The 12,180-nt window shown below is 41.1% G+C and overlaps 1 protein-coding gene and 1 long non-coding RNA gene across 6 annotated transcripts in view; one reads left to right on the forward strand and one right to left on the reverse strand.

Annotated features, from left to right (window-relative positions):
- Positions 1-6,444, reverse strand: part of esrrga (estrogen-related receptor gamma a) — a 317,510-nt gene extending 311,066 nt beyond the window's left edge. For 2 of the 5 annotated variants that reach the window (XM_072509207.1, XM_072509183.1), the window contains exon 1: positions 4,102-4,291. Coding sequence is in view for 1 of the 5 variants with exons in the window: in XM_072509199.1 (XP_072365300.1) it covers positions 6,231-6,232 (2 nt within the window). In the remaining 4 variants the exon portion in view is untranslated. Of the gene's footprint in view, positions 1-2,576; positions 2,629-4,101; positions 4,292-6,230 lie in introns of those variants that run through there. The other 3 variants (XM_072509190.1, XM_072509199.1, XM_072509174.1) reach the window with 3 other exon arrangements.
- Positions 6,445-6,591: 147 nt separating this feature from the next.
- The window catches only part of LOC140396317 (uncharacterized), a 399,195-nt gene continuing 393,606 nt past the window's right edge, over positions 6,592-12,180 (forward strand). The window contains exon 1 of the long non-coding RNA XR_011936636.1: positions 6,592-6,728. This is a non-coding gene — a long non-coding RNA (uncharacterized lncRNA). The remainder of the gene's footprint in view (positions 6,729-12,180) is intronic.

Here is a 12,180-nt window from a genome sequence, read left to right on the forward strand (position 1 = left end):
TAGAGTCAGCCATTTTAATTGTTAGATTGCTCCAGAGTAGAGCGTGTAACAACTGTAGTACAAGAACTGGAATGATAAATAATATAATATACTTTACTGGACCTGGACAAAGCTTCAGGGAGGAATAGGTAGGTGTTATTGAACTATTATTATCATGGACTGTATAATCTAGAAATTCAGCATCTGACTATTGGTCACTTGACAGTACATCATAACATTTTCAGATTTGATGTCATTTGGCAAAAGCTTCACATGCATAACAATTAAACCAAGTTATCCTGGAGAGTTTAACAAGAAGAGCCATTTCAGAAACTATCCTTGGAAAAACTGTAACCAGGAATAACAGAAGTTGAGCTGGCAGCCAATACATTTAACTATACATTTGTTTCCTGGAGGCTGAAGATAAAAGCCCATCAAAATCTTTGTTATCCAAAAACCTGATATAGTCATCATTCAGGCTAAGTCCTACAAAATCAGAAAGAGTTATCCCAAAAGCACGACGTAGAGTCGGCCATTTTAATTGTTGGCTTGCACTAGAGTGTTACAACTGCAGTACAATGTTTACGACACAAAATTTTCCAGTAAAACTAAATGCAATAACAATAAAATGATATCATGACGAAGGAAATGCCACACAGCCCACCTAGTCCAGATAGAGATGCTTGGCTAGATACTTTTCATGAAGATTGAAGCTTTTAATATCTATTTTCTTTCCTGATGTGTATGTCAATTTCATCTTTATCTCTAAAATTATATTCCATGGCTTGAAAGACCCGAAGTATCAAACTGATAAAAAGCTTATAATTCAATTCCAAACCATAACCCCTAGAAGAGTAACCAGAACATTTGGTAGAGTCACAGAATGTGATCGTTAAAAACAACGCACTGACCCCAGTTTGTAGCCTCACATTTAATCATAAACCTAAAATTTAACTAGAGCATCTAACCATAAAACCTAAAATAACAATTCAACCCCTTAAAATCTAACCTGAGTTACAACTCAATTACTTCAAAAAGCCTGAGGCAAACATGTTCAGTCTAATGAAGTCAAGATTTCCCAGCTGCTGGGGTGGAGTGGGGGAGAATTAGGAATGCATTACCTGATGTGTGAATGCAAAATGTTCACCTGCAATGGGTGCAATTTGTAAGCAATTTTATTTTTTCCCAAATAAAACAATATTCCTCTGAAACCCCCCTTGGTTACAAAGCATCATCATTTGCCGATGAATTGTCTTCACCTGGAAAACATCAGCAGCACAGTCAAGTGAGCAAGGTGTCCCCTAGCCTTGAAGAGATAATGCATGCTGTTGTCTAAACTTCACATCAAACCACCTAACCCAGTAGCTAAACTAAGGAACAGCAAATGATTTTGCATATTCAATCATTCCTAACATTTCTGTTCAAAACGTCTTGCGACATAGTTTGCAAAAATGCCATGAAATTTATCTTATGCTTGAACAAATCGTATTTTGCACGTCTTACACTATGTCATGATACCATGAGCTCAATGGTAGTAACTAACAGAGAGCAGTGCTGTCAATATTCAAGCAAGAAGTCTGAGAAGAAACATCTAGAAATCAGAATATTGAGAAATTAAGGAATTGATGAGTTTGCATTTTAATCTGCTACAGTCACCGTATCTAAAATTAACATCTTTCTGCTAGCAGTACCACACTTACAATACTTGAATTTCCCAAACACTCATTTATGTTTTGAATGATTTGTTGTGTGATTTATTTTGGGAATGAGAAATGATGCAGGAAGCACTGTGACGGGTCATTGTGTTTCATAATTCTGGGGATATTGGTTTAGAATTTGCACAAACCATCCAATGTGGCAACAGTTACGGTGTCACCATAAACACTTCAAACATTATTTTGCACCCAACAATGTTTCACTGTTCTGTGTGCCTTTTCCATTGAAAGGTTCAAACAAAAAAAATGAATTCAATAGTTTTTTTTGTTTTAAGCTCTTGGAAGCTATGGTTACCATTTTCACATTCACCAGTTAAACCGTGTGCAGTTATTGGAACCAACGCCAGGATTTCTCTGAGCGCAACGGATCCACCAACCTGCGTTGCCAAGGAGAGGGCATTTGATCAGCTGACTGCAAGCATTGTACGTTATTAATTATAGGCCAAGCTTAAGATGTTACTGAGATTTGTTTGCCAATGTTTTAACCCTCCAGGTAGGCGCTGCTCTACGCATAGCATATTGGAAAGATGCATGTCACTCGGCAAAAAGCAAGTAGGTGATCCACTAATAAGTGAAAACAATGAGATGAACATTAAACACGTCATGGCAATATTACCAAACTCTATTTCAGTGAAACTGCTAGGTAGAATGAATATATATTCTAATGCAGGTGAATTGTCATATTATTCCCATAAATGCAAAAAAGCATAAAAGTAGTGACAAAACGACGCAAACATAACACTGCGACACCTTGACAACACTATCCATTCACTCTTATTTCAATAGAAAAATGATCAGATTTGTTACATGATATTACAGTATGAAGATATATATGACTGAAAACGATTTTGTTTATTTGAAGTGTTCTATCGTGAAACTTACCAGTGCTGGATTCTCTTAGTGACGGGATTATCAGCGAGAGTGTTGGCGATACCTTTGAATGAAAGAGCGATTAAGCTACCCCTCACCAAAAATGTCCTGCTTTTGGACTTTTTAAACAGCTAGGTACCAGAGAGGGCACATATGTGAGGTCGGGCGAAAGTGAGAAAAGGTCGGGACTCAAAAGGCGAAGCAGGACCTTGGTTTTAAATAGGGAAGAAGTGTACCATCAGTAGCATAACGTGGCTCAGCCAGAGTCCTTGATTTGCAGGATCTGACTGTCAGGGCCTCTGCGTCACTATAAACACTAAAAAGCAATGATATCAAATTTCAAGAGTGCCACTACGAGGGGTTTAAGTGGAGGGCGAGTTCAACAACTTGTATGTGATCGTAGCTTAGCAAGAAAGTGTTTCAACGTAAACATGAAACCAGCCCCTATTTGTAGTGTGCTTTTTAACTTAGAGCTTCAGAATTGTATCATGCAGATAGTTTACATGTTGATAGGCCTGCAGAGCTTTCAGCTCCACGTACCCCAGATTTGTGTTCCTAAAAGGTGTGTTTATGAATAATAAAACAATCTGGCGATAGCACGCATCGCAGTGTGATTATTGCAGTAAATCATTCAGTCTGGGTTCAACCGAGATTCTTGTGCGTTTGCACTGCACTAGGAGCTTGTATTGTGTACTGTTTGCGGCAATGTCCTGGGAAGCAGTGGGCCTCCAGTATAACAGGAACGTATTCTCCTCACTGACAACCAATTTGGCGAAATCTACACTGGTTGGGCGGTAGTTCTGGCTACGGCTTACAAGTTACACATTGCCGGTTTAGGACCGTCCCTTTAACCTGCCACGGCTTGCTTTCCTCGGCTGCCGCCGCTTTATTGCCACTAAATGTCTCGGAATACAGTAAGATATCGTGTTGTTTCTCGCCGAGATACTGCGGCACGCCGGCCCAGCATTCAATGTGACTTTCTCGCTCTCTCTCACACTCTCTCTCTCTCCCTCTCGCACACACCGACACACACACTTGTCTTTCCCCCCCTAGTACACATCTCCCTAACACACGCACATAACCGGCTCTTTCTCTCACACACACACACAAAAACTGTATATGGTCAGGAACTAGCTATCTCCCGCACGTAACGTGCTTCCTACCACCAACCCCATGTGGTCACAACAAAACTGAACCAAGCAAGCAAAAAAAAATGTAACTGACGCGCCACGATCTCCAGGCCTACAATGGATCAGCTGTCAAAACTATCATCTATTTTCAGGACAGGACCTGCAAATGATCATTATACATCATCGCCCTCCTCTTGTTGCAGCCACCGAGGCTGCTTCAGGAAAGAACGGCAGGAACTTTAGAACCTGGGGTTGCTGCACAGTTGCAACCTTCTGCAAGGGTAACCTCAGCTCAACATCAGCCGCCTCACGGGCGCTTTAATAAATCGCAATCAGAGAATGTCAGAAAACGCTGCACGCTTTTTTTTCTCCTCTCAAAGCAAATGTGTGATTGATTCATGATTTACCTTTGGACAACCTCACTATCAGCTGGTGCCGGGGTTTATGTGGTAGTTTAAAGTAAATGGAAGCCGGCTACTTTCGCTCTTAATGTCCACGGGGTTCGGAAACGCTGCAACCCTCTCTTTTTTTTTACAACACACAACACCGCCTTCCCTTTCCTGGGAACCGGTAACTCTCGAAAAAGTCTAGGGGGTGACGGCACGGCCAGCCGCTCCCGGGGAACCGGAGGCAGCCGGGGCCAGCGTGGCTCGGGGTCTCCGGCGAGCACTGGCGGCTGCTTTCGCCGGCAGGCAGCTTTGAGCTTTGTGGTGGAGGGAGCCGAGCTGTTTGAGCGGCCATGTGATCAGCACACACCCGCTCGGCAATGCGCCCGTCCGTACTCAGCGTGACCCAGCGCGTCATTCCCCCTGCTTATTTTATCAATGACAAGTTGCAACAGACGGGGACGAAATTCACAATCTTACGGCACTGGCGGTGCTCCAGATTGATAACAAAAAATGTGCACTTGAAGCGATTTCGGTCTCTTTACAAAAAAAAGAACCATTAAAAAAAAAATAGAAGCGGTGCGGCGATTGATATGTCAATTTATTTTTAGGTTTTAAAAAAGAACCCCCCCCCCCCACAAAAAAAAACTCACCTACATAAAGATTGACAAGAGTTCTCTCACTTCATCTGCTATCTAATGTCCAGGTACGGTCCGACACTGGCAGCTTCAGATCGACTATTTTTTTTTGCGGAAGCAATTCCCGATCTTGCGATAGAAAGTGTGTGTGTGTGTGTGTGTGTGCTTAAATCGGGAATGTCATTGCGTTAACAATGAATGATGTTGGGTATCAGAAAGCTGATCTTAAGAAGAAAGTGATGTTATCAGAATGATCTTAGATGGGTGTCAATCCGCCATGTGTTGTTTAGCAAAGTTATCACTTATCTATCGCTGATGGAGGGGGGGGGGGTCTAATTTTTACTTGCATGTTCGAGTTTATTTTGCATTATTTTGCGCGCCAGAAATGATGGCAATCTCCGATTATAGCACCCTAAAGGGGAAGGGGTGATTTCCCCCGCACGTTGACAACCCGTGCAATCACTGGAGTCAGGACTGAAACTAAAGTTTGAACGCATTAGCTATTGTTTGCCTCTTCTGCCAGGAATGGGCTGGTGCAGTCTTACGATCCTAAGAGTGGTTTTGCGACCAGTTTACCGTTCCAACTTTCTGGGATTACAAAAAAAAATGATTGGTGGTGGTGGTGGGGGGGGGGGGGGGGGGTGCGAAAAAAATAAGCTATTCATCTCTAAAGGACCGTCATATATTTTTGATCGCGCGACCATTAATGACTCGTCTTTAACTTGTCCCGCAGATCTAACCCCACGTAGCTCGCTCTGTATAACTTGGAACATGAAAAAAATATAATCGTTTGGCTCGGTTTGGAATTTGGAACACGGAACGGGCGAAAAAACGCGCGAATTGAATTAAATTCCCCAGTCAAGCAGGGGTCGTGTTGAGACAGCAAAGAACGTCGTGTCCAATATTCGATAGGACCCGAGCTCAAGTTGTCATTTCTGCACTTGATTTCAGTACATCGAAATCAGCTTTAGCAGAAAAGCCGGATTTATTTGTAAGATACCAATCTGGGTAACCCACCCTCCGCGGGATAGACAAATCTCACTGTGGGGGCTGGAGTAGCGACCAAATATTTAATTCATAAAACTGCACATTTCCCATCTCATCCTGTTTGGCTGTAAATTTAATCTGAAGGTTGGCTTCTCTCGCAATGCACACAACAGTTTTACTGCCTTCAGTGACGAGGAATAAAAAAAATCGAATATTGAGTAATTCAGCTGCAATTTCACATAACAACAATCTTCATCATATCCTATCTGGAGAGCACGGCGGATACTACAGAGACATTTAACATGCATTCCATCTATAAAAGATGCATTATCTTGCTTCCTTCAAGTGAAAAATTGCTAGATGACACATTTATCAAAGCAGTAAGACGCAGGAATTGCTTCGCTATATTTTGAGCTGTACATTAAGGCGTACCGACAAAGAAAATGCAAGAAAATACCCATAATGTGAAAGGCACATGGAACAATATGATATTTGGTGTCCAAATAGAATTATTTAGGTACTCACATGGTTCGTGGCTGCAGTAAGATTTGAGTTAATCACAGCTTGGGACCTTCCTCCTGCACTCAGCAATAGCAAATGGCCAAATAGCTGCACTCAACCTGACCACTTAACAACTTCAGAACAGACAGAGGGGGAGATCAGTATTACCATCCCATGTTCTGTAGCCTATAAATAGCCAACTTTTTGATTGATACAAGGAACAAATGAGAGAAGAATGCGTAATTTTGCGCATGAGCCCCCCTTCAAGTTGAAGAGAGAGAAACAGAATGTGCGAAGATAGATAGGAGTGTGTGTGTGTCGGTAAGGGGAGGGCGGGGGGTGGGGGGTTTAGAAAGAGAGAGAGAGAGCCCCAGGCAGATCCACACAGCAAACCTGTAGGGTGAAGGATTTGCTATTTATCTCAGAGCGCCAGCCTGATACACCTGAAGAGAGAGTATCCCCAACTGTAATGTTAGGAAAATTGGCAGAAATCTGTGCATGTTTTCCGCATTAAAACTTACGGTAGGAACGTGCACATTGCTATATTTTGTTCTGTTAGAGAGAGAGAGAAAAATTACATTCATCTCCCATTCTGGGATAGGTGTTGTCAAGAGACTCCGGTGCATTTTCTGTTTGTCCCCCCGCAAGATTAAGGTTTAAGATCAATTGCCTATTATATTGCAATCCCGCAGTTTGTTTATTTAAATAGTTTGGATCTGTGTTAGCCTTAGTACTAATTAATTTAACTTTGAAATAAACGTTCTTGGATTTTTTTGCGGATCAGTAAATTACTAAAACTGTTTAGATTATGTGCTGCCCCTCGTATACCTTTGCGTGGCGACTACTCATGCATTAGCGATGTGGTTTGAATGCTGGAGTTATGAAAAGATCAATTCCTGTGCTCTGGCGTGAAGCTCTTTGCTCTCGCCCGCATTTAATCGCCCTCCCTGTTTTACACTTAAATTGTGCGTTTTTTTTTATTAAAATGCGATTTGTGACATCAATGCTTCATTACCAGAGGACTTGGACATTCATCTGAAGCATGTGCCTGTTTCTATATGTAGAATTACAGGTCATTTTCTTTCCTTTTCGACTCCAAAGGCTTTCCAGGCGTTTTAAAGGGGGTGATGTGACTAGGAATCAGCCTTTGATTTATGCCCATCAGTCTGTTTCTGCACTGCATACATTTTCAATCTCATGCCCCATAAAATAATAACAAAGGATCCACATTAATCCGTCTGCAAGGCTGGCTTTGAAAACTCATGTATATGACTTAAAAGTTGAAGACCAATTCATCAACTTCCCACTCTCCCCTTGAACATTCTCATTTCTGCTAACTTTTAACTATTTTACTGACGAGAATACTCACCTTTACCTGAACGGGACAACTGGAAATAAAATCAATACTCCAGCGTCCCACACGTTCCCAATACCGCCCGACGACTAAACCAGCTTTTAGCTGACATTAGACTTCACATTTTGCAGCATTCACAACACCTGATACCAAACTGGGAAGCTAGAACAAGAGGCGATTATTTCGAAAAAGCTATCGCTAAATATCCTCGGCACAACAGGATGATTTACAGAATTGTATGCAGAATTGTATCCTGCATTATTTTCTTTCAATGTAGACTTTTGCGACACCCATTTTATGTGAGTCAATCAATGAGGTAAACTTGAATTTTAAAGCACCTCTTGTCTCGTCAGATTTGAGAATTTAAATACTGCCCAGCGCCAGGCAACATCAGGATTGTCCAAAATGTCAAGAAGAGAATCTTCGCCTGGAATCGCGCGCATTATTCCCTAACTCTCCTATGTGGCGCATAAGCGCGCACTCTGTTATGACTCTCAGTTAGGAGGGTATAAAAATAAATAGGGATTTCTTTCTGGAAAAAGTACATAATCTACAGTTTTATGTATTGGGCAAAGAAAAAATGTTCACATTCTTGGAGGAAATCTAACACTTTTAGTCAGATGTTTGGTTACGTTTACATTATTAAGCGCTATTTATTGTAACACGTTTATCATTGAATAACTTAAAACGACTATTTATTATGTTGTCACCAGATTCCTGCATCAACAGTATAGCTAAGTAAAACCCGCTTTTACAGCATATGATGCACGCACTGTCTTTGGCCATTAACTCTTCGCTGACACACGTTAGTAAGATACTGCTTCTGAAAGTACAATAGGGTATGCTACTGAGAGGCCAGCACGATATTCAAGCAAACAAGCGCACTGAAAAAGACTTATCTGCAGGTATGGGAATGATTAGATGATCAGAGTGTGGTTTTAGTCCTCGTTGGCTTCAATTGTGGGAGTTCACCGCCAGATGTAATAGCGGTGCAGAAAACAATGCACACTGTTTCAAAGAAAGAGCGGTAACAGTGTTCACGAACCACCTTCCTAATTGTACGGATCATTGAGAAATGGCAAAACTATCGGATCACGACGTGCCTTTTGAATTTTCCAAAAAAAAAGATTGTTGAACACATCTATAACACCGATAAGTGACCTTACAATGAAATTTGGACAGAGTGTTGTGTTGATGCTGATTTAGGGATGCTGTACCCTTCAGCGGGCATTTGATTCAAAGAAGATATTAATTAAGACAGATAAAATATTGATGTGAAGTACCTAGCTTGTTTGAACCATTAACCTTGCGATAAACGCGTCTCAGAGAGAAAGAAATCGAAAAAAAAGCTGTACCTTCGCTACAGGCGCCAATGGTAATCCAATCATTTTACCAGTGACCATTTCGAACAACATTCGTGATTTAGAAATCGCGTTTATAAAACTTGTAGTAACTTGAAGATATTGAGCCAGAGAAAATGTACCATTACCCTGCTCCAGGGGGGTAATATAAAATCGTATGCATTGAAAGAAACCGGAAACAGATTTGTTCAAATTATACAAGGGCTGGGAATGAGAAGAACTATTGATATTAGAGACGACATTTGCAGCGTGTGTCTAGAGAAGGAGCGTTAGGCAAAGTTTTAAAAAATGCAATCTGAGACCTTTTGAAATATGGACAGAGGTAGTCAAGAGGTACAGTATTGAATATCAGTGCCAGCAAGGAACAGCTATCTGGATACGGAGAAAGGGAAGCTACTGAGATGAAAACTTGATGCATGAAGTTGCAAATTACGATTTGCAAAAACATTTCTCTTATGGTACTTAACAGTAATGCAATGGGAGTGTGGATGCTAAAGGAGGCAGTATGAGATTAATTATGATATATATTAGTAATAATACACTTGATGCAAAACTAGGTGAATATTTCTGCCAGGAGACACGGTGGAAACTTTTTTTTTAACAATCCTCGTCAATACAATTCAACCTGCATTGCAGAACATTTGAGAACAGCGTTTGCCAGACTTGTTTCTCTGTGCATGAGTTAATGGATTTGAGGGATTTAAGTACATATGGTATTTGGAAACATAGAGAAACAGTGATAGTTTCATTCCCAATGTTTAAATTTCCAACATATCGTTCGTTAAAGATGTATTAAAACCTAAAGTTTAGCCGTAAGTTCGCTTTGGTACATTACAGCATTGTCCAACACTGTCCAACTTTAAGACCACACATTTATTTCTTCACAGAGGCGCATACAGTTAACATTCAATATTGCCATCTTTTGATTTTAGCTATAGGCATTTCTGTTCCTTTCCATATGGTTAGCGTAAGATGGCATATGTTTGAAACATCGTACTCAAACTTTTAAATCAGCAACTTGCAAGTGATTGTTCGCAGAAGCTGGGGCGGTTCTTGGACCACCACGAGTTAAATAGACAACGAGCCATTCATTTCTAGATGCCTTTCCATGCACAGTAACACTCAGATAACCTTCGCTCAAAAGCAAAGGTGGGGCAAATCGTGACAAGAAACTACCCTCTGCAATAAATGCAACACTCCGGATCAGAAATGGTGCGTGGCCTGCCAACCCCACAATGTTCATTAACCATTTGCATTTTGTAGATATGTAAAAAGTTGTCAAGTATCATTTAACTAGTGCAGTGCAAAATCCACAGAAACACATTAATCGGAAGGACTGAGTTATCACTCGAATCGACAAGTTCACTCCAAGCAGTAAACAAAAATACAAGAAACCTTGTAGTGCGAGGTTTGGCGAAGTAACTTACAACTTCTAAATAAAACGAATGCGGCTGAAAATAATCCAATACTTTGGGGGCAAACATTTGATTTTGAAGGTACGGAAGTTCATTCAAACGATGTAAGATGCGTCTGTGTTGTTAGGGATGGCAGAGATGGAGGATTCCCTCCCAATGATTCCACAATATTTCAAAAGTCAAAGAATAACAGTGACCTTCAATTTCCCCGTGTTGAAGTACAGAGACTGTAACAGTCTGCCAGTTTATTACATGCATTCAATAAGTTTCTAAAGTTTTTTTTGCCTAATCAATAAAGTGCTTGTCAGCCTTGTCCTGCCAAAGGGTCTACAATGACATGAGCTAGCGGTATTGGCATTGATGCTATACATGGCGCCGCTGAGACAAAGTTAGAAACTGGGGCTCGTAACTTAGAATGAGGTTGATTTGAGTGAGTCGGACAATCTAAGATAAGCACCGCTAGCGAGGGAGTCACAGTCTCGGCATCCTGTTAACATTGTGAAATACGGTCTCAAAGAATATTCATTGTGCATTTGCAACATTGCTCTGAACAATATTCGGTGCTGCGCCGCGATTCAGAGGTATTAGAATTATAATGAAAGATATCTGGCAATATATCTAAGCAGCGGCGGACTATCAGACACACAGAGATGGAGATAAACGCGCACCGAGATTGATAGCTGATAGCAGGGACTGTGATAGAAAGGTAAATAGCCCGATGGATAGATACATGGCAACTCTAGCTCAGTGTGAGGAAAATTGACATACATAATATCATCACTTTCCATTAAGTGTGAAAGTGCAACTAGAACAGGAATCAGGGCCACTCCAGGAGGAGATGTCTGATGGCATGTGTGCCGTGGTCAGGCACCGCGTTCTTCAAACCAACCCAAAGGCAACTCATCTTCACTATGTGACAGGACGGTCATGCTAATTGTTCCCATGTTGTGTTTTGTTGCACCGCACCCGAATGGTCGCTTGAATCTTCACTGCGAACATTCTTTTCTGGTGTTGTTTGACATATCACATCAATGCTTCGATGCATTTGCAGTGGGTCAAACAACCAAAACACACAAATTATTTCCAGAGAGCACAATAAAGTCTGTAGCTTATCTCGTCGGAGGGTTGCACATGTCTTGATCTCTTTGGGGTTTCACTGCGCGTTACAGACTCTGGTGTTTATTTAATGAATGTTTTTGTTTGATAACGTGGGTATATGTTTCAATTATTTTGTGTCTGATGAGCGATCTGAGCTTTACCACGGTTACCAAGGTAACAGAGGCGAGAGGTTAAAAGTTGAAGTCGGAATGAAAATGCACGAAGGAGTCTGATGTCAGATTGCAGTCACACTGGCACAAGAATGTGTTAACAAGTGGGAAGTTTTTTTTATATCCAAAGAATAATAATATTCGATCTAATTGTCAAGCAGAGAATTGTGACCATTTCAGTAGCGACTACTGTGCTTAGTCTGCCTGTTGGCCACGCAGTGATTGCAAGAAGCTCAGATAGTATCTAGAATAGTTTGCATTGGGAAATAATATTCCGGTGTTATTGCTACGAGGGTCAGAAACAGAAAGGAGCAGAAAGAAATGGGATCAAACTACTCGCCAAATAAATAATCGGGCAAAGCCTGTGGAGCTAGTATTGTTAATCATTACACGATGACAAAAAAAAGTAAGTTATAAGGTAGTCACATAAAACAATGGTGCGAAACATTCCCTTTCAGGTGCCTAGATTCATGTACAAGTCCCAATCAGTCATGCCAGTTAAAGACAATTCGCTGTCAGCAAAATGATTCAAGTTGGTCTAGGTTGGCATTAACCTCAGTTGTGGGGCTGCACATT

Source organism: Scyliorhinus torazame, chromosome 1 (genome assembly GCF_047496885.1).
Source record: "Scyliorhinus torazame isolate Kashiwa2021f chromosome 1, sScyTor2.1, whole genome shotgun sequence".
Classification (NCBI taxonomy): Eukaryota; Metazoa; Chordata; class Chondrichthyes; order Carcharhiniformes; family Scyliorhinidae; genus Scyliorhinus; species Scyliorhinus torazame.